Source organism: Lissotriton vulgaris, chromosome 1_1 (genome assembly GCF_964263255.1).
Source record: "Lissotriton vulgaris chromosome 1_1, aLisVul1.2, whole genome shotgun sequence".
In the NCBI taxonomy this organism is placed as follows: Eukaryota; Metazoa; Chordata; class Amphibia; order Caudata; family Salamandridae; genus Lissotriton; species Lissotriton vulgaris.
This window is the reverse complement of record NC_141685.1, coordinates 191,485,627-191,509,130: the sequence shown is the minus strand read 5'-3', so window position 1 is coordinate 191,509,130 and position 23,504 is coordinate 191,485,627. Positions and strand designations below refer to the sequence as shown.

General features: G+C 41.1%; 1 protein-coding gene across 2 annotated transcripts in view; it reads left to right on the top strand.

Annotated features, from left to right (window-relative positions):
• Positions 1–19,569, top strand: part of LOC147738144 (vomeronasal type-2 receptor 26-like) — a 233,193-nt gene extending 213,624 nt beyond the window's left edge. For both annotated transcript variants that reach the window (XM_086952161.1, XM_086952160.1), the window contains one exon: positions 18,662–19,569. In XM_086952161.1, coding sequence (XP_086808287.1) covers positions 18,662–19,569 — 908 coding nt within the window. The remainder of the gene's footprint in view (positions 1–18,661) is intronic.
• Positions 19,570–23,504: the final 3,935 nt, after the last annotated feature.

Sequence of the window (23,504 nt, the reverse complement as noted above, 5' to 3'; positions counted from 1 at the left end):
TCCAAGCAAGAAAACGAGATTCAAGGCCTATTCGAAGATATTCGAAGATAGAGCCCTCCGCCTTATAGACCAAGCCCACCCCAGGTATTTTGCCGTTCCTACAACTATAGGCAGTTCGGTTGAGGAACAAATAATTCTCAGCCCCTCAACACCGCTTGAGACACCAAGGTTCCTGCAAACAGGTGCCAACCACAATTTCCTTGGGTTTACATAGCCCTCGCACATGAATAGAAAATGTGCTATACTTTCATTGGGGGCGCCACATATCGGGCAACATGAACTACTATTAGTTCCCCAATTAGACGTCAATGACTTCAGGGGGAGGGAGCCTGCCCTTAGCTGGAAAAATAATTTCCTGTCTATCGGAACAGTTAAAGTGTCCCAGTACTGTTCTAGTGCAGGCCTCGTTTTAAATTCCATAAACCTACCCCCCATAGATTCTGAGGTCACACTCCTCCAAGACTTCTGGTCAATATAATCCCAATATATAGCTTTTATAATTGTTTTACTGGGGAACACTTCCCCAGAGGGATTTTCCCAAAGTTTGGAGAGACCAAGCTCAGCAAGGGTGTCCCTAAGCTTTTTTAGCCATGTAATTTTATGAAAGACATCTGATTTAACTAAGGCAGAAAACCCCTCAGCATAGTGTCTAATTTCAGGGGTCGTCCACAACCGTCTCCAGTAGAGGATAGGCCTTAGTCGGGCACGATCACTAAGCGATCTTCTTCCTAAATCCAGGCCAAGCGGTATTAATGGGGTACTTTGGGGAAGACTAGTTATCCCTCTCAGAAACCTGTTCTCAGATCTTTGGAGCGTATCGAACCTCTCAAAGCCCCAGACTTCAGCCCCGTAAAGGGCTGCGCCCAAGGCTTTTGCGTCGTATACCATGAGAACAGGTTTAATAGGCCTGGTTTTAGATTTTGCTTGTTCCACTCGAAGCGCTCCTGAAATCTGCTGATGTTTCAAAACCGCCTTCTCGATATGTCTTGACCAACCAAATTTACTTGATATCTCCACCCCTAGGTATGTAAAAACATTTACTACCTCTAGTCTAATACTGTTCAGAAATACCCTGGGTTGGGCTTGGCGTTTTTGCCCAAAGACCATCAGCTTAGTTTTATTTACATTGACTTCGAGACCCCGTTCCTTGCAGAACATATCAAATATGTTCAAGGCTTGCTGGAGTCCTGCCGGGGTTTTGGACACAATACTTCCTGAACTACATTTCAAGAGCCTTTTCACCTCCCTGTAAAGTAAATTGATAATTTGTAAGTGGCACTTTAAATTAATTTGTAAAAACGTTTATTGATAATTATTTACTGTCCCCCTGCTATAGTTATAGATACAGATAAGCTCCTCTGTTATATTTATTGATTGACTTACACTTCTCTGCCATAATTATGAATTTACTTACTTTAACTTCACTGTTAAAAAAACAGAACTACATGTCTGAACTTAAACCCAACAGTGCCCTAACTCTTCTAATATAATTATTTTTTTATGCAATTTACAGCAAAAAAAATGGAAGGGGAGAACGAAAAAACTAATGTTTCCTTCGACATTACAACAGAAGACATTTTAACTGAAGAAAATGTAGATGAAGATTTTATGGATGAATCTTTTGATGAACAATTTATTGAAAGCTTACAAGACACAGAAACATCCATATTTGACGAGATTCCAGATGATGTAATGCTGGAAGTTTTAATGAACTATGAAAATAATAAATAATTTTTTTTTTAAATCAAAATAAATAAATAAATTAAAAAAAAACGAACAAAAACAACAAATAATTAACATACAGTATTAGAAAAGTCTATCATTCTTTTATCCTTATAGTACGCTGCCCAGAACGCTTTCCGGTTCGCGAACTTAGCGCTTACCACGCAAAAAAAAAAATTGGTTTTTTTTTTGACCCTCCTGGGCCCTTTTAAAACCTCTACATAAAACCTAGGGGGTCAACGAGGATCTACTATGCCCCCTTATGGTAATTTCCCCCTTTGTTTTGGCCTCCTCTTGTCTCTCGATCCTACCGAGAGACAAGATGGCGGCCGCTCCGGACTGTTTAGAATGTTGACAGACACCGGAGGGCCAATCAGCTTCGCATCGCAAAGTTCCGATACACGAAAAGTTTGCTAACCGGATCGCTGACCGGAGCGCTGTTACAGATATATATCTTGATTTAAACGTTAATTTCTCAAAATCCACTGAAGCACATATATTGAGACCTAGCAAAGGCACATCGGGCTAACAGTCCCTACAATTTTGCCAAGTTTCGTGGAAATCCATTCAGCCGTTCGGGCTAAAAGTGAGTCCAACCGCCCTATGGAAATTAACATGGGAAAAACGCGTTTTGGGACCCCCCTTTTTTCTCGGCCCCCCCTTGACGGAACCCCCCCCAAATTTCCAGGAGCTGCTCAGAAACAGAATGTGCCATTTTCCTGAAAATTTCAGCCGATTCCGTCCACAAACGCCAAAGTTATTAGACATAGAATTTTCAGAAATCCCATAGACAAAAAATCCTAACTATATATACCTACTGGCGACCGCCAGTAGGTAATATATATATCCAAAGCAACACTCCAAACTACTTCCAGCACACACGCCGGCGAAGAAGGAGAACGGACCACTCCAATGAGGCAAGTTCTTGTTTATTTTACCAAGTTTCCAGCAGTGTCACGTTTCGGGCTAGGCAGCCCTTGATCACACATCCGTTACAGCGAAAATGTACCTTTTTAAATGTTTGCTTGGTGCACACCTACAAACACCACGTGATTAGGTCACATGGCCATGAAAATAAAAGAAATATTTGGGATGCAATATACATTGATTATTTGCATTATGAAACAAGGCCACATTATCACTGTGTTAATAAAAGACATAATTAAAATTCAATTATTTACAAATGCATAGATGAGTATTCTATGAAAAAGAAAACCTATAACTGTATAAATACTGAACCATTATTAATTTCTGGGAGATTCTTGATCTAACTGGATTTTTTACTGTTTGAATACAGGAATTCAACTATCAAATAGATTTTTCTACTCAAATCATGCCCATGGCCAATGCAAGAGGTATACCGAAACACTGTGCAAAATACATGGAGGTACCAACTCCACTGTGCAAAACTGTGCAAAATATGTACAAATAAGCTAGGAAAGTGCAAAACCAACAAGGATAAATTCATCTATTGATATTGTTAACAAGAATAAACCATCAATCTGGATATAATTGTTAAAAGCATATAAATAGCAATTTGTTAAAAGACATATTTAATACTCCTATTGGTAAAACCAGTGTAAAAAAAGGAGGTGCTAAAAAACAATACCTATTTATATATATAATTTTACATAAAAACGTAAGAACATAGTTATTTACAAAGGTGCCATAAATTTACAAAGATTCTTGATATTAGGGAACCTATATATCAGAATATTGGCACTGAAGTCACTATCTCTCCTACACAGAATCATATGAATCATATGGGGAGAGAAAGTCATTTTATCTTGTCACAACAGATTGTATAAAGGGGAGATACATGAAGAGGACTATAAGAAGTTGTGCATTTCCTCAGTGTTATTAAGTCCATTAGGCCATTTGCTGTCGAACTCTAATATCATTTTTGATTCTAGTCAATGCAGCTGACCTTCACGGTTGCCTCCTCTACGTAAATTTGGAATTGCACCAATTACGTAGTATTGTAAGCAAGCCACATCATTGTTGTGACTGTGCTTAAAATGACGTGACACAGAATACGCGGGATCACTGTGTAGAATAGCCCGTAAGTGTTGCAAAATCCTTACATGCACATGCAGTTTGGTGCTGCCGATGTATTTCAAACCGCAAGTGCATGCAAGGACATATATGGCATATTTTCTTTTACAGTTGTAGCTACCAGAAATAGCTACCTCCTGAGTGTTAAAGGTCGTCTGATAATGAGTCATATTAACCCCGAATTTGCATGCGCGACAGCTACTACATTTTCGAAAGCCAGGTTCTGGTTTAAGCCACATAGAATTAGTAATTGACTCAGGACTAGTTTTATCAAGCACCCCACCCACATTTCTACCTCTTCCAAATGTAATGATGGGGTTATTAGGTAACCTGAGACTGAGGACATTGTCGGTTAACAAGATTGGCCAATTTTTCTTGACTATGGCTCTAATCTTTTTCTCCTCTTTACAAAATGCAGTGATTAGCCTGGGATTGATATTTTCAGTGTTGTGTCAATGGGCAATCCTAAATCCATATTGCACATTTCAATGGGTTTAAAAAGGCTTTCTCGTGTTCTTATTTTAGCCTTTTCCACAGCCTGTTGTAGTAATCTGTCTGAATAACCACGTGCTTTTAATCTGGCAATCATTTTTTTTAGGCAAAAATCAAAGTCACTGTCGGTGCTGCATATACGTTTTAGCCTCAAAATCTCCCCATAAGGAATACTGGCTATCAAATGTTGAGGATGGTGGCTAGTGGAGTGGAGAGTGGCATTTCCAGCCGTTGACTTTCTATTTAATCTAGTTTCAGTACGTGAGTCCTTTATATAGACATTTACATCTAGGAATTCCACCCTACTTTTATCAATATGTGATGTGAAGTGGAGATTCAGAGGGTTCTGTTTTATTTCATCTACAAACATGAGGGCCTCCGATTTGTCACCCTGCCACAAGATAAATGTATCGTCAATATAGCGAAGGTAACAAATTATCTTTATATATATATATTCACTGAAAAAGCCATAGGTTTCATGAGTGTTATAGTTATATCCATATACAACATTGGTATAAGACACTGTATGGTCTAAACATTTTTAAAGATCTAGCAATAGGTTTTACACCATCGAAGCGGGAGCTTAAAATTTCACTCCTTAAATATACAGCTGGGATTAGAACGGGAAAATATGTAAAACAAAGTACGTTCAATCTCTACCTGGAATATAACATTAATGAAGGCTTCCAAACTTATCTTACTGTTGTTAGTATCAATTCCCATCCTTTTGTATTGACCCGTCTCCGTTTGGGAATTGTGCATCACTTAGTGGCCTTTCCCGTGGTTAAGAAACCCGCCACCTGTTTGTGTCCCTGTGATGGTAAATCCAAACAGAACATCTGTCATTTTATGCTATCCTGTAACTTTTATACCTTTTTTAGAAAATTTTATTTGAAACCCATCTTTTTAAAATATAACACGTGTGGTATACAAACAGCGATGTTTAATTTAGAGACCCCAGATGTATGTTTTCATGTGGCCACTTATATTTTTAAATGTATTTCTGTAAGAAAATCAATTATTATATGAATTCATTCAATGATGCTTTTTCTTTTTCAAGTATTCGGATTTGTGCTGCTAAATGCATTCTGTGCCTTTGGTAGGATGATACTGACATTTTGCACTTTATCATGCTAATTTGCACATATGAACGTTGTATAATTGCTGCTATTTTATATTGTGCACTGAAAGAATGGTATAGCGCTTGCACTTTACTTTGACGTAGCTTAGACCTTTTAAGTATACGGTTTTGTGCTGCTAAATGCATATTGCACTTTAGGAAGGATGGAATTGATACTTTGCACTTTATCAGGCTAATTTGCACATATATTAATATCGGACGAATGCTGCTATATTATATTGTACACAGAAATGATTTTATAATACTCTGCGTTTTTCCTTCATACATTTTGTACATATTTTAGCGGAAACATGCTCCAAAAACCTGATATATATGTATGTTGTTTTGTTTATTATGTCTGTTGCTATATGGTTGTATTTTTACATACCGAATAAAGCATCTTTGACTTTGACTTTGACCTTGAGTGTTATAGTTAGCTGGACATTTCACTCGTACAATACCATAGAAATTCCTCCTTTATAGTTAGTTGTGCTAACTATATCTCGCGCGTCCGCAATGCACTGCTGATGATGTCACATATTACATCATTCATGACATGGTCAGTGAAATCACTGATGACATCACTGATGATATCATCCAGTGACTGTGTTTTTGTTTGAAATTTAAATATCTATTATATATATACCAATCTGCATTGAAGATTCAGTGGATATATAACTGTCTGGATGGAGGATTTACTAGTTGGCTGACTATTGGTTTAAGTGAGTAATTAAATGTGTCTCACTAAATGTATGGGTTAGTAACCAAACTATGTAAATGTGTGTTGTTGTATAACCTGCTGCATCAATTGGTCACTAACTACATGAGTGTCTATATTAGTTATTGATTAGTTGGCTGAGTATTTGTAAGGGAGACAGAGTGTATCTGTGGTTGGGGGGAAGTTGTAACTCTATGCATAGATGTGTGAGTGATTGATTGTCTAGGCATATGGGTTTAGGAGTGATTACGGAAACAGTTGTTTGGGTGTCTGAGTGCGTTTATTTGTGTGTTGGTAAGTGAATATATGTGTCAGTGGTACATATCTGATAAAGTAGGAAAATAAAAGGCATTGTATGTGAGAGTTGGTGTATATAAATAAGTATACGTAAGAGTAAGTGATTGTGAGAGTAACTGTATTAATGAGTGTATAATTGTAATAGTGGTTTTTTAACATAGTAACTATGATTTACTATGTGTATTTATAAATTAGGTGTTGTGGGTATAAATGTGTAGGTGAGTAAATGTAAATGTGATTGATTCTTTTCATGAGTGAGTAGCATCACTGCATAACCGACTAGGATGACTGCTGATGTGTCAATGTCTATATAGGTGTAGGAGTACATTTGATAGTGTTACCATTGATCAGGTACTGCATGTATAAGTGATTCTGTGGGTGAATGGACAGTTGTGTGTGTAGACTTAGAAATCAGTGAGTGCATATGTAGTAACTGGTATGTGTGTCAATGCTTTCAAATATGGTACTCTGTATTTTACAGTGAGTGATCAAAGGTTATACTAATGTGTGATGAGGTGCATCAGATTGTCACATGGATGATGTCATCAGTGATGTCATTTAAGATGTCATCAGAGATGTCATCAGTGATGTAACTGACCATGTCAGGAATGATGTAATATGTGGCATCATCAGCAGTGCATTGCGGGCGCGCTAGTAATAGTTAGCACAACTAATTATAACAGAGGAATTTCTATGGTTTTGTACGAGAGGAATGTCCAGCTAACTATAACACTCATAAAACCTATTTTTTTTTACTGAATTTCAAAGGTTTTTTAAATGCTAATTCCTAACTATAACTTCTCTGAAACTTATGTTTTTTTTTCCGTGAATTTCAAAGGTTTTCCCCTTGTTGGATGTACATGTTTTACTGAGAATATCAGACTTCATTCTCACATGACTGAGAAAGATAATGTGAATTTACTGAAAATATGCTCCTCAGTTTAGCTTATAGATCACCTTCCAAACTTCTGTGGGCAAAGCATGAGAAAATAGGTTTCTCTCAAACATGATTCATTATATCCCAGCAGAAGGCTTTTTCACATGGTAAAATCGCCTTAGAACACACCACAATTCCTAAAATGAGTATGGTACCATCAACAAATGATTTATAATGTAATTAAAGTCTTAAAACCTGCTATTAACTGCAATGTGTTTTAATGGGGTGTTATCATGTATATTGGTCCCAAGATGGCTGCCAACACTTCTTGGATGAAGTGCTGACAGCCAATCAGATCTCACGATGAGATGTGTCGTTAGACTCCGCCCAGATATATATGTATTTTTTTTCCGTTAATATCTAAAAATCTACTGAACAGATTTACACCATTTAACCAAAAGGCACGAGTGTGAACCAAGGACTACCTCTTTGCCAAATTTGGTGTAATTCCATTCAGCAGTTCGGGCTGTAGCTGCGATTAAATGTACCTATGGGAAATTGCATGGGGAAAACACGTTTTGGGACCCCACCTTTTTCTCGGCCCCCACTTGACGAATCACCCCGAGACTTTCAGGATAGGAGCGGACTCGAGCGCCCCACCAGTTTTCAAAATTTTGCGAAGGTTCGTCGACCGGTGTCAAAGTTATTCCAAATAGAATGTTGCGAATTTCCTATGGAAAATAGGTCCTAACTATAACTACCGACTGGCGACCGCCAGTAGGTAATATATATTCAAACTCGGATCCTTAATTCCAAACACTTCTCCAACGAAGTGGGCACCGACTCCTTCAAAGTGCTTTTATTTAATTATTCCATAAATACAAGCTAAATGCTTTGTCCATGACGTATTTCGACCGTAACCATAAGTTCTTGATCACATGATCGCACTGCAGATACTTACATTATTTTAATCTCTTGTATCACGTGTGCTCCTCAATAGTAAAAATAGACAACATACTTCAATAATAAATGCTGACATTGCAACCATGTACTTCTTCTTGTATGAAATTAACATTCTTCCAAGATGCATGGAATTCCCTTTAAACGACTATATCATTATCTACTTGTATTTACATGTTATATACAAAACAAATAGGCAATACATCTCAATCTTCAAACCTTAAAAGTTGCACATGTCTAATGTTGCCAGCCTCCGTAAAGTGCAGTGTGCTCAACTAAGTGCACAAAATCTGCAAAAAGTGCTGATAAAGGGAAATTTAGCAACATCCTAATATTATTTCTTAGAAAATTTACTACACACTGAACCACCAATACCTCGCTCTCCTTAAATTAAATTCAGGTTATTGTAAATAAAATGACAAGCACAAGAATTTAAAAGGTGGTGTCCTAATCATCAGCAGCATTTGCATGTATAAAATCGTAATAAATTCATTTTATTTTGGGTTTACTATCCTCATATTATAGCAGAAATACATTGTTCTTTCAGGCTACCTTCAAACTCACCATCTTAATACAATCTGTTGTTAATATAAACATAAAACAACCCATACAAAAATTCCTGGACGTCTATATTATATGTACAATAAACGCAAGTGAAAGATTTTCATTTGATATGCAAGGGCAATAGTTGTATCTTTCATTGATTATTCCTGGCTAAAGAATGTCATTAAATTAAATTCCGGTTATTGTAAAAAAAATTACAAATGCAAGAATTTAAAAGGTGGTATTCTGATAATCAGCATCATTTGCCTGTATGAAATCCTACCATATTGAGTCTGTTTTGAGTTAACTACCCTCATGTTACAGCATAAAAGCATTATTGTTCTAGGCTACCTTCAATCTAACCGCCTTTTACAATTTGTTGTTAATATAAATATATAAATATAAAACAACCCATACAAACATTCTTGGATGTCAATATTATATGTACATTGGCTATACATATTTTTTATAAAGTTTACATTTTTATTTAATTATTACATAAATTTGTGTTACTTAATTTAATAATAGTTTTCAATTATGTAAATAAACATGCACATTTATATGAGGTTTTATTAAAAAAATAAGGTTAAAATGTATTAATATAATTTTAAATTATTTAAATATATTTAATTTATATTATATTTCTGTTTAATGATAATATATTTAATATTTACTATGTTTAACTATGTTAATAGAAAACTGTATTTTTTTTCAATATTAGTATATAGCAATGTTTTTTTAGATATTTTTGTTATTTACTTAAGAAGTATAGGATAACAACATTTTTGTGATTGAGATTTTTGACTCACTATTTATGTCCCATGATCTTTGTGGTTTGGATATTTAACAGTAAACCAATCTTAGTCCGCTTTCACCATCACGGAGCTGCGTATCATGGCAGATCACTATCCGAATACGCTGCTTACGTTTCCTCCACCTGAGTATATGAGAATCCAAGTGGCGCTTCACCGCGTATTTTATGCAGTTGAACAGGGACCCCCTGAATAGAATAAATTTCCTGGATCAGGGCAAAGCAGTTTATAGCAAAGGTAGATACCCAGGCAAAAACAACATAAATATCTGGCAAAAAAGCGTGATATTATACAATAAAGCATACACAAGAAAAAATTAGAGCAACCACATACTATGATAACATAGAAAATGTAATTATAATGATACAAATTGATATGGACATGTTCAATCATACAAAGAATTATGTTTAAAATGAGATAAAAGTGAAACAATTATTCGATAATAACAGTATATGATGTCCGGGAAGAAAAAGAGTTTTCTCAAAACATTGATGATTCCCAGAACTTATTGAGGGGGCTGTTGTCTGTTGACGCGTTTCGACACATACACTGTGTCTTCATCAGGACAATTTCAGCATGATTCTAAAATTCAAGAATATATTCTATAAGGTTACTCATTCTTGTGTTATAATGATACTTGTGTTTCAATCATAAACATTTGTAGTAGATTATAATCATTCTACATGGCTTCTTACCAGATAAATAATACAACAGTATGATATACCGCTGAATAAGGACATCTAACAAAGATTAACAAACCACAACAATATTGACAATAATTTATACAAAAGGAAACATATTAGGTGCAGTAGAAAAGTATATTAAGGATAATACAAATCAGATAAGGAATATGAAATAAGGAAACCCATACTTAACATTGTATCACGAACAAAGATAATAGAGACAGGTAAATCCTGGTGCCAATACCCTAATACATTTTAGAATTAAAAGGGGGGGGGTTATTGGGAGGGGAGACAGGAGTAATTTATATGTCTCTACACCCATTAGTTAAGATTCAATATAAGGATTTTTTAGTTTGAATCTTATTCTGAAATTGTAGTTAACCTAAACCTTTTTATAAAAAAGACCTATTTATATACTAAGATTCAACTTCGATTGCATCTATTACATTCAGCAAACATCTGCTCATTTTTGTAGAATTATGCTAAACATCGGGGAAGTCTTCTGGGAAGTCTTAGATTTAAAAGCTTCTATTTCCTATAGAGCTCCTTAATTGAAACATATCCCTATAGGATCTTTAACATGGGTGTATATTAACTCTCACCTTTAGAGTGCTTCACATATCATTCGTTTTTCAGACTGTAAAAAGGTCAAACGCGTTGTTCTTAAATATGGGCAGGTTTCCTGTTTTGACACCTGTTATGAGGGTAGTAGTAGTGATTGAGTTACTGATTCATCATTTCATTTTATTCCTACCGAGAGTAACAAATTTGAAAAATACCTTTAATTTTTTGTCGCCGTGTATCTAGATTTCAGGTACACGGAGCTTTATGAGTGGCGGACATCCATTTTGTTAAAAACAATCTTGGATAAGATATATATAGAGGGATATTGTGTGTAGGTATCCATAAAAGTAAATAACGATTCAAACGTAACCACCCTCGGACTCAGTGATCTTACCTTTAAAAGAAATAAACTAATCAAAGGACGATATGATCCAGTTAAGGTTGGAACAATTTCGGTTAAACCAATCACGTGGGCGCAGAGCAGAGCAGGCGGTAATGTTCATTGATTTCCGATTCCGCTGACAATAGTAAAAACGATTATTTAGTAACGTGGTATTACATTACGATATTCTAGTTTTTGACACATATCCCTGTGATCTTTTACCTGGTAATCAAGGCAAAAATATCTGGACGCGTTTTCAAATTGCGTGTAGCTGTTCAATTGGATCACAGCGGCACAGACATTCCACTTGAATTAGCTAATGTTTGTTCCCGGTGAGCGGAAGCTGCCAAAAAATAGTGCATGGATATTACTAATTATTTCCTGATGGAATTGTTTAAGTAAACTGTTCTGCCTTTATACTGTCATGGATAGACATTAGTCTTTTTCTAATATGCGCACCTAATAGGAGATTTAACCAAAGAAAACGGCTTTACAATGTAGCGGCTTTCTAAGACAAAGTTTTACGAAGTAGCGATGTCTTACGGACTCCCGGAACATTACGCCCACATTTGTTATCAAACATCCCAAAAGGGAATAAAGAAGGGCTAAGTCTAATATTTTTACGAAAAAAAGGAGGGCGGAAGGTTTAAAGGGTATTAGCGTAGTTCGCATACCTTTTTTCGCAGCTCTCAACGGGCGTTGTGAATGGCGTCTGGAGTAGCGTCCGAAATGGAAAGGTTTGAAAAGGTAAACCCAACCTCTTTATATAAACGGTTTTCTAATTGGTGAGCAAAAACTCCAACACCCTATCTTAAGGGGGCAAGTCGTACATTCTACGTTAGTTAGTCAATCTTGTAGATTTTCAGGGTTACCGTGTTGTTTTTGCCTGGTGTGAGACTTGGCCCTTTCCCCAGAAACTTTTCGCTTTTTATCCCCTGTTAATTTAGAATGCCCCTATTGAAACAACAGTGTGTAGGCCTTGTGTAGTGGAGAAGGGCCTGTGTAGTGTAAAACTAGTGTTAAAGTACAGGTACTTCCTACCCCTAACATGGCCGCCACTGACCTCTGCTGCTGCAGCGTGGTCTACGTTGGCGCATTCTAGTAGCCAGGGGCTGGCTGGAACCCTCAGGCAATGTATCCATCTTAGCCTGCCAGCCTGCCCATAGGTAGAATGGTAGAACCACCTAGAACCTCCTGGAACCTTCTGGAACAGGTGAGGTAACACCAACTGCCATTACCAACTGTCAACTGGCACTATAAAAGGAAAGGGAGGGAACCTTTCTGAGGAGACTGAGGGAGCGCAGACCTGGGGGAGAACCTATGCAGGAGTTTAGGCAGTGGGGCCTAGACAGGGGCCTATGACACTGGTAGAGACAGGGCCTAGGTGCTGCCTATCAAGTGTTGAGGTATCCTGGATTTGCCCCTCTGACCTGGCCCGGCGGAAGGGGAACCCCCAGTCTGCTTGAAGGGAACTGGCTGAGGAGATCTAACACCAGCCACCAACTTAACCCCCTTCAAGGAAACAAGAAACCAACTGAAACTTACAAGGGCGCAAGAAACATAAAGCGCTAAGAAGAAACCAGGCGCAAGGAACATAAAGCGCCAAGAGAAGACTGAATCACCACAGGACATTTGAAGAACCACCCAGGTATTGGCGCGGTGTTGCTCCCTGTGCCCCCTGACGCCATCTGGGATTCCTCTGTCTGGTCTGCCACGGACGTGTGGTATGTCCTGTTGGTTCTACTGAACTACATGTTCTGCCTGAGCTGTGTTTAGCTCTCACTGACTAAACTACCTGCACTGCCAGGCGCTGAACTGAATTATTATTGGGACTGCTGTCCTGCTGCATTCCTAGCCAGAACCCTTACAAAGCGCTAAAGACTGCCTGTGCCTATAAAGCACTGTGACCTGTGCCTGCACTGCTGTTATTAGCCTCCTTGCGAAGCGCTGTGGTCCTGGAGACTTTTGTGCCTGCTCAGCGCTGTGGTGAATGCCTGCTGTGGAACCTGCTGTGAAGCGCTGTATCCAGCTCACTGCCCTAAGCGCTATTGCTGAAACTGCCCAGCGCTGTGAACTACCAGAATGGCTGAGCCCTGAGGAGCGCTACATCCCTCAGGTGCTAAGAATTGAGGTGGCCTTCCTAGCGCCGTGATTGCCAAGCGCCGAAGCCTCTGCGCGCTGTGCCCCCGAGTGCTGTACTTGCTCCCCTCAGCGCTGGGACCAAAAGCGCTGCTTGACCTACCGCTACATCGCGGGAGCCTTTGTGCTGTCATCTGACCCCCTCGGCGGCCCCCGGTGTGAGGAGAGGGCCGCCGCCATGTGATGTGGGCCGTGCCACGTCCGGAGGAGTGGGCGGAGAAGATGTCTTTCCCCGGCTCACCCTGGAGCCGCTCTCACCGCCGCAGCCCAGCCGAAGAGTGAGGAGTGTCCTCGGCGGCCCTCGGAGCCAGGAGAGGGCCGCCGCATCCCATCCGAAGGCCGCATAGGCCCTGAAGCCACCGCCCACCCTACTCACGTGACGAGGGGGGAGCGCCGCATCAGAGGCCGCGCCCCGCCTCCAGTGGTGCGTTCTGAGGCCCGAGTAAGGCCGAGAGAGAGGCCGGGGCCATCCTGCTTCCGCTGTTGATTGCGGTGTCCCTGATCGGTCCCGAGGCTTGAGGAGCCGGGACCGGTTCCATTGAAGCGCGGGGCATATCGGAGGGGCTCACGGAGGAGTGAGAGCCCCCCCCCTACCCCGCTTTCCCGGACAGCGCCGCCAGGGCTCCAAGAGAAGCCAGAGCCCTCAAACCCACCAGAAGCCTACGCAAGGGCCCGGGAAGGGCCGAAGAAGGCAGGTAACCCCCGGGGAGGAGGGCGGAAGGTCGCATGAGACCTCGAGTTCACCCCTCCCCTGGGGAAGTTTGTTGTTGGGCCCCGTTGGCCCCGATTAACGGCGAAGAGTCAGCAAACCCCCAGGGAGGAGGGCGGAAGGCCCCGGGAGGCCCCGAGTTCGCCTCTCCCTGGGGAAAACTGGTGACTGGTCCATGTTGGCCCTAATTAGCCCAGGAGAGTCTCCTGACCTGGGCCAGGACCCCTAAACACCGTGAGGGCATTATTTGGTGAGAATTAACCCCTGCCTGGGGTACTGTTAAATGCCAATTACTGAAGCCTTATGCATGGCTTGTTTGGGATGATTGAAAGGTAGGCCCTTTCGCATAGTGTATTTGTAGCTTAATGAAATGCTTTGTATTTAAAAGAAATGTGCGTAATACACTAATGAAATGTGCATAAGAGAGCATTGAATGTTCTACCTTTAATGAAATAGAGTGGCTCCTGTTCAATGTTACACCCCCAGAATGCCTACAGGTAATTAGGTGTAGCTCTACATGAAACATGCCTAAATGAATCCCATGAAATTCTTGCAGAAGTGGGCTTTATGGAATGTTGATTCTCACCTGCAAATAAGAGTATACCTAATGAAATAGGGAAGTTGTTGAATGTCAACGAAAGCTCAATTTTTGTTCCAGAGGAAGGGTTACTCCTATTCCCTGAAATGTTTATTCCTGACTAAGGAAATGTTTTACCTACGCTTAGGGGATGGTTCTTCCGGCCTGAGTGTTAATGGCCTGTTTAGTCAGGGGGGTGGTGAGATGTTAGTTCGTACCTAGTAGGATGGTTATTCTACCCTAGTTAGGGGTCTGCTGATGCCATCTTAGATGATAAATTAATCTGTAGGGTAAAGAGGTTACTGCTAAGAAAATGCTTGGCCGCTAATGAAATGTGTTGATGCATAATATGGTGAAATGCATATTGATTGGAAAGGTTGATGCATAACTAAGGAGAGGTTTTCCTTCAACTGTTTACCTGCGTAATGCCCATTCCTACTAGGAGTGATTCCTAAAATGGTTTTACCTACCCACGAGGTTGTTTATTCCTAATGAAATGTTTACTTCCACGTAGTGCTATATTTATTAGAAGCCCACAGTGATTTAGTTACATGTTTCTATTGTAAAACACTCACCCTTGCTTGGTGAGAGGTGGGTAAAAAGCCCACAGGGCTAATAAGATGACCTATCAGTTTGATTGTCTCCTTAATGTAATTGATGCAGGTGCTGACCAGGGGCAAGGCATAGGTCAGACCTGTGTTTTGCTAAAAATGTATTTATCCAATATTTAATATTTATGGAATATCTAATATTTATTCAACGGAGGTCTAATGCCAAGTGTTGACACACAGGTATCTGAAAAGAGAGCTAAGAAGCTAATTTTATGATGAATTTCTAATACCCTGATCCTGCTCTATCTTAATAAAGTTGATTTGAGTTTTTACACAAGCTCACTGGAGTGGTGTCCCTAATTGCGTGCCCATGTTTCTGACTCAGTGGTTGCGTGTGCTGTATGGTCGCTTTACACATAAGCTTTCGGATGCCTACCCGCTCGTGCCATGCTACCCTAAGAGAACTGGTGACCCCAGTTCCAACACCTGGGTATCTACCTTTGCCATAAACAGCTTCACCGCGTATTGACATGGTCACTAAATATCACTCCTTTTGTCCGCAAAATCAAAGCGGGTCTTAAGCAGTCTCTCCCATTGAATGTAACGGGCAGAATAGCCCTCTATAAAATGACAGTGCTGCCAAGGTTTCTCTACTTTATTTTCAGAACTTCCCACAGATGGTACCCTGCCACTGGTTTTGAGAGATTGATTCCTTGGCCATAAACCTTTTGTGGCAAAATTCAAGACCACGCTTGGCCTACACCAAGTGTCAATGTGCCCCATATGAAGGTGGTATTGGCATGGCCAACTTATGTCTTTGCTATCTGGCATTGCAGCTCCTATTGATAAATGGTTGGCTCATTGGAGGACGGTCCGACCCGGCCTATAGAGTCAAACCTAACTCGATTACCTTTCTCAGATTAATGGCGATGCTCTATGGTGATCCGGTCTAAACTACACTATCTGTGGTGACCCAAATGGTGTTTCTTGAATGGCGAGTGGCACTGCATCATACGGGCAGGAGTGCCACACTCACCCAGCACACTCTGCTGTGGCAGGGCATGTGGTTGGGAGAGGTGGCTGAATTAGGGGGATTTAGACGCTGGGACGCAAGTAGGCTTACACGACTAGGAGATGTTTGGTCCAGTACACATAAGTATTCCTTCCAAGTGCTCCAGCCCACATATGAACTGTCCACGATTCAATTCCATAAGTACCTACAATTGTGCCACACTCTACATACACACATCACACAAGGCAGTTCCCTCTTGTAATTCAGTCCTTTATAGCAAAGCTCTTCATAGATGAACTTGGGAAGGGCAGCGTCTCCCAGATCTACTGTACATTTATCATTAATTCCCCTTTTACATTGACTCATCTCAAAGCCGATGGGAAGGCAGGCTAGGCCCCTGTGTAGAAGAAGACTGGAGAGATGCGATGATGGCTCCCAGACTCATTATGATATCCTCTGAACTTATATAAATACAAACATTCTATCTCCCTAGCGCATATCTTACTCCAGACGCTCTGTGCAAGGCTGGTCTACTTACATGTTCAAGTACTTCCACAGCTCCTAGGCTAATGCAGATTTTTATCACATGGTCTGGTCATGTCCCATCATACAAAGTTACTGGGAGGCCATGGGTGCAGAACTCTCAACCGTATTGGGTTGGGTGGCGGGCCTCATCCTGCTGTTGATGATAATGGGAGGGCTGGAGGGTGCGGTGGTACGAGGGAAAACTGGGCCCTGCTAGGCACGGCCACCATGGTGGCAAAAAGAGATACAAAATATCCTGGGAATCTTCTGAACCTCCTACCATAGCTCTGTGGCACTATGCCCAGTAGGAGAAGCCGATATACAAAGCCAGGAGCTTCCCCGCTAAATACAGCAAGATATGGAACAAATGGGGAGGAGATTCCGGAGGAGATCTGATTTATTAACTCTTACACAGCACTGAATATTTGCCAATAATGTTGGCTCTGTCTGACTGTTGTGCAACCTATTTTGCTACAGGTATCTGATAGTGTTTTTGACAACAAGTTGATGTCTTTTGATCTGCTGTAGTGTATTAGAAATCAATAACGTTGTTTTTACAAAATGCATTTAATGACACTCAATTTATAAACATTGGAAGGACAGAAATCTGACCCTGCAAAGATTCCAACTTGTGTTAATCAAAAGTAAACCTCTAAGTCACTGAACAATCATATCAGCCTTTGATGGTGCACTTTATTATGAATGAGATTTATTAATTTAATCATATGTTACAATAAAATCAATATTTTTTTTATGGACTTTATTTTTAGATGTGTAGTGTTTTTCTCAATATTAATGTCTCAGTAAGTTAATATTTAGATAACGGAATATCACCCATGTTTTCTTTTGACATGTGCCAAACACAAGGGCTAACTGAGAGCCTGATGAAGGTCACCTCCTTTAGATAGTGGGCCAACCAAACTCACCCAGACACACAAATCTGTCTGGCAGTAATTCCTTGGCTAGGACAATCTGGGGCTCCCTTGAGTAGTAGAGCTAAAGGTAAACCACCACTTGTGATGGTCTCATGCGAATGTTCCCAACAGCCAGTAAAAGCCTGGAATTCTCTTTTACACTGAACCATCATGCTCAGTTAGGTGAAGAATTCTAAACTTTTACCTTCTTTAGGGGAGGAACAAAAGAGGGACCGGGTCAGATGGTGGTGGCAATAAAGAGGGACACTCAGTGCTTCAATTGAGCCAGTGGTTTCTGGTGCTTGGCACCGGCACTTAGTTGCTAACAGCGGCCCTTATGACATTCTGTCACATGGTTGCACTCTTTGTTTTATGTAGAGATGAGTATAATAGCAGTTGTTTATTAGTATAATATACTTTAAAAATAACTAATACGTTCCACCCAAGCCATTCTCATGGCTTTGAGGGCCTGGAATAGTCTGAAGTGTCGCACTAGTAGAAGTGTGATGGTTAGTAGTGTTTGTGCTGTCATTGGCAGCACTGTCTGGACCAATGGGTGGTGCAAGCTGAAGTGGCCTCCTGGCAAGGGCCCTGGCACGTATTGGTTTTACAAGTTAAGCATTGGGGACACAGCGCCTTCCACACACTCTAGAAGTAAGAGACAGGGCAGAATTGTGGAGATGGTGCCTCATCTAAAGGGGGACACTAGTACTCCCCTAGTTTCAACTAAAATTGGGTCAGGCAAATTTAAAATGTGAAAGTGTTGGGCACAATTAATAATTGATTAGAATCAGGTACTCAATCACAATATTCATATTTGCATTTAAGGTACACTTAAAGTTAATATGGTAGATGTAGTAAGAGGAACTTTGTAAGAACCTGAACTGACTTGATGGTTCAACCACACATACCAAGATGATAGTCAGTGGATATGGAGATTTGAATGAGACAATAAGCAGCTGCACATCACAATCCTCATCTGACTTTATATTATTTTCTTTTCATGCAGATATGGAAAACTGTATAAAGTGCTCTGAAGACCAGTGGTCCAATGAGCAGAGAGATGCCTGCCTTCCTCGGACTGTAGAGTTCCTGTCCTTTGAGGATGCTTTGGGTTTGGTCCTATCCTGCATTGCAAGTTTCTTCTCCGTTGTCAGTGTGGGAGTGCTGGGAATCTTTATTAAGTACCGAAACACACCACTAGTGAAAGCCAATAACCAAAATCTCAGCTACACCCTCCTCCTCGCCCTCCTGCTGTCCTTCCTCTGCTCCTTCCTCTTTATTGGACGTCCTTCAAAGGTGTCCTGCCTCTTTCAACAAGCTGCCTTTGGGATAATTTTCACAACTGCTGTCTCTTCTGTACTAGCAAAAACCATTACAGTTATTATCGCTTTTTACGGCACAAAGCCGGAAAGTAAGCTGAGAAAGTGGGTTGGCCCTCGAATACCCAGCTGCCTGGTGCTTCTCTGCTCACTGGGAGAGGCGGTGATCTGTACAGTCTGGCTCATTCTTTCTGCTCCATTCCCAGACATTGATACCAGATCAGAAACTGGTAAGATGATCTTGCAGTGTAATGAGGGCTCTGTCTTTGCATTTTATGCTGTGGTTGGATATATGGGATTTTTGGCTCTTTTGAGCTTTGTTGTTGCTTCCATGGCTAGGAAGTTACCAGATACTTTCAACGAAGCCAAGCTGATCACCTTCAGCATGCTGGTATTCTGCAGTGTCTGGGTCTCCTTCATCCCAGCGTACCTGAGCACCAAGGGCAGGTACATGGTGGCCGTCGAGATCTTTGCCATTCTGACATCCAGCTCTGGATTACTATGCTGTATCTTCATCCCCAAAGTCTTCATCATTCTCTGTAGGCCTCAGTGGAACAATAGGGAGTATCTAATGGGTAAACACGTCACCACCTGAAACTTACCCCAACTAATCCTGATGTGATCTGACTATTGAAGGATCAACCAGCTTAACCAAAATGATTCATCATTCTTACAGACACCAAATTCACTAGACCATTTTAATATTCTAAACTTCTGTGAAAACGTGTGTTCAGAGAAGGCAAACTGCTCATCTCATTGACTAACTTTAGACTGATTTCTAAGTTTAGATCTGAAGTCGAAGGGCTTGATTTACAAAAGTAAAGTTACACTTTTGAGTAAGTTTGAGTAAGTTGCCTGTTTGTTATTCACAAAGGGATTTATGAGTAGTATCTTTACAAGTGGGAGTGTCCGCATATAAAAGATAGGTCTTTTTATGTGCAGAGACTCTGCACCGTTAAAAATACTACTCATAAATCCCTTTGTGAATAGCAAACAATTGTGAACTGACACCAAGGTCTATGTTTACCTTTATGAATTAGGCCTCAGTTTAGATCGGAAGTATAAGCTTAGATCTGAAGTCTAACTTTAGATTTCTAGTCTATGTTTACTTTTGTGAATCTGGTCCACTGCCTCTAATCCTCAATTGATACTTCAACTACAAATATATCCATGTTAAGCTCCTCATGTTTCTGTATGTGATGGGATGTGTTCTCTAACCGGAAGTACAAAAATATCAATGAGAATTATATAAATGTCTTTTCATGTTAAATCACTGTCCCATTTTCATATTTTTCACAGGTATTCAAACTGTCCAACTAGAAATAGTATAACGATTTTATTAGTATGACTTTGAAAATGTAGCATTCGCCTTTGAAATGCAGGTTCTGGGTTTTTAATGACATTTACAAACCAATCAGCCCAGGGGCTTATGATGTCACCAGAACCTGTCAACAGGATTATTGGACCGTATTTATGTAATATACATATATAGAGAGAGAGCAATAGATAGATACATATATATATATATATATATATATATATATATATATATATATATATATATATATATATATAATATATAGGTAGTTATAGTTAGGATTGTATTTCCATAGGAAAGTATTTTTGTGTTGCTAATTACTTTAGCGCCATTTGATAAATCTCCAAGAAGCGTTCTAAAAAGGTGCTACTTTTGACTAGTTTGTGAATGGCAAGCTTCAGGGTGAGTCATCAAGCAGAGCCCGAGGAAGAAGGGGGGACCCAAAGCGTAAAATTCCTATGCATTTATCACAGACTTCTTTAAAACGGGCTATAGCAAAACCTCCTAAATGAAATTACACCAAATTCGGCAGGAAACTAGACCTTAGTCCATAGACTGTGCTTTATGTGATTTGGTTTAAAAACCTTCAGTAGATTTTGAGATACTAATAGACAAGAAATTATAGATATTTGGATGGTTGGGCTTGCAAGAGCCTCAGAGACTCTTGCTGAAGCAGCAATTTAAATATAGAGGGTTCAAATTGACCAAAGGAGCTTTCTTTCCCTTGGGTCACCTCGCTCCAGCAGGTGTCAGGCTCCAGCGAGAGCGAGCACACTGATTGGCTGCAAGCAAAATTAGAAAAAATTTGCTGGCAGCCATTACAGGATTTGGGGACTTAGAGGCACATTACCAAGGAACAGGGAAAATTAACGCTAAGGGCGCTTAGAGTTCATTTTTTTAATGCCTGGTATAGCTGGATAATATCACCTGGTTATCGCGTTATTAACAACGCTAACCGCCTAGGCGATAAAAAAAATCCAGCGATAGCGGCATTTGGGAGGTTATCGCTGGTAATGCAGCGATAAAACTACAAGGATAGCGATATTCTTGTTGATAGCCCATGGTGGACTTAGCCATGTAATCCACCTCCCATTGGATTACATGGCTAAGTCTGAAAATTAGCAGACGTAAAAAAGCAGCGTTAACCGTGGTTAGCGCTGCTTTTTTTGTCTCTAACAAGGTTAGCATGAAGCTTGATAATAGGAGAAATGTCGCTTTGTGACATTTTTCCTATTAATTTGCTCTGGAACGCCTACTTTGCATCTCATTAGAGATGCAAAGGGAAGCGTAGTGAAAAAGGGTGCTAACATGCGAGTTTGCATGTTAGCACCTTGTTGTTGATAGGGCAATATTTTTATTTCCCCTTTTTTATTTTTAAGCCAAAAAAACAGAGATAAAGCCCTTGGTAATATGCCCCTTAGTCCCCTGACCTGAAGTTGTAAAAAAATAAAGATATATGGTGGCAGGGTATGGTTACCCTTACTTCCTAGGCCCCATGGGCAAACCCAGAGGGACCCGAACGGATGACAAAAAAACAAAAAAGAAATGGCAAAAAATGCCTCAATTCAACAAGAGTCTCGGGAAATCAGAAACACAAAATTACATCCAGGCCGGATTTAAATCCCTAATGCCCTGGGAAGCTTACTCTCAAGGCTTATTTCATATGCGGGAGGGGGTGCTGTGTGACCCTCTACTCCCACGCCTCCATTGGCCCCGGGAAGCGCATTCCTGAGGCCAAAAGCTGTTTATATGGAGAGGGGATGCGTGTCCTGGAGAGGCCCAGGGGAGCAAAAACGTACCAAAAGGGGAAATGGGAGCCATACTGTCCCCATCCCCGATCCTCCAGAGGCTCAGAGAAGCCCGCTCTTGGGCACACAGTATAATAAAATGGGAAGAACGAGCCTCCTCCCGAGCCTAAAAAGGCCAATGCACCCCATCCCCTGGTGTCAACTCGCAAGTTAATTCCCGGGGCCCACCCCTAGGACTTATCGGTTTCCCTGCCAGAAGAAGCATGTGCAGGGAAGCCTTTGTTTGATCTCGCTTGGTGGGATCATTTTTAAATCACATGCCATGCAGTAGCAAACACCAAGTCCGTTCCAAGTGGGTGGGAGGTTTAAAAATGCTTCCCCCTCCTAGAAGCGAACTTTAGATTTGTTTCTCTGCCCACAGTCATGCAGGCAGGGAAACAGGTCTAAATATTGATCCTGCCTGCATCCATTAGAAGTTGCTCCCTATGGACAGGAGCAATGCCAGCTTCCACTGCATGTAGTGAGCTCACTGGGGGCTTGACCCCCAGGACAATATGGTAGGTGCCCTGGTTGGGTACCAGGGCACCAGCCTTTTATTGCAAGTGGCCCTAGAGATGGCGTCTCCGAGGCCGAATTAGGTCCAAAGAGGGGGGCCGTATGCACTCTTTTCCATTAAAAAAATGCCAGGCTCTGGGGAGTGGGGTGCTCAGGTACAACATTGTCCATCAAGTACATTCTCTGGGGCCCTCCACCACTTTACATGGGGAGAGGGGCACACAGCCCACCTCCCCAGGCTAATTTAGCCTTGGGTACTGCACCCACTAGGGCCTGGCCAAGTACGAGAAATGTGGAAATCCTGTGCAGCCACCACCCTCTCCCCTGGTGGGTTTAGTCCCCGGGACCCCATCCCTGGTCATTTACTCAAGGGGGAGGGGGGCCTTGTGGCCTCCCTTTCTGGGCCTATGTAGGGCCTGGAGTACTCATCCCCCTGGGCCTGGCCAAGAAAGGGTAGGTCCGTGGAGCACGCCCAGGGCACCCACTGCATTTTCAATGAAGGCCGCAGAGGGAGCCCCAAGACCCCTGCAGGCCCAGCTGGCTACCCATGTCCAGAGGGAGCCAGCATTGCCCCCGCCGTAGGGAGCAGCTGAAAATGATGCTCCTTGCGGGATGTAGCAATATTCAGATCTGCTTCCCTGCCACATAACTGAGGGTAAAACAGATCTTAAGTCAACTCACAACTGGCAGGAGCATTTTTAAAGCTCACACCAGCTGGGAGCAGACTTTGTTTTTGCAGTTACTTGGCAGGAGCTTTAAAATTGCTCCTGCCTAGTGATACACAGGTTTCCCTTCCCGCACTAGTACAGGAATGGAAATCTCTATGTCCTGGAGGTGGGTACCCCGGTACATAGCATGAGCTTGCATGAGCTTGCACTGGTGCATGGGGTCCACAGGACATTTAATGAT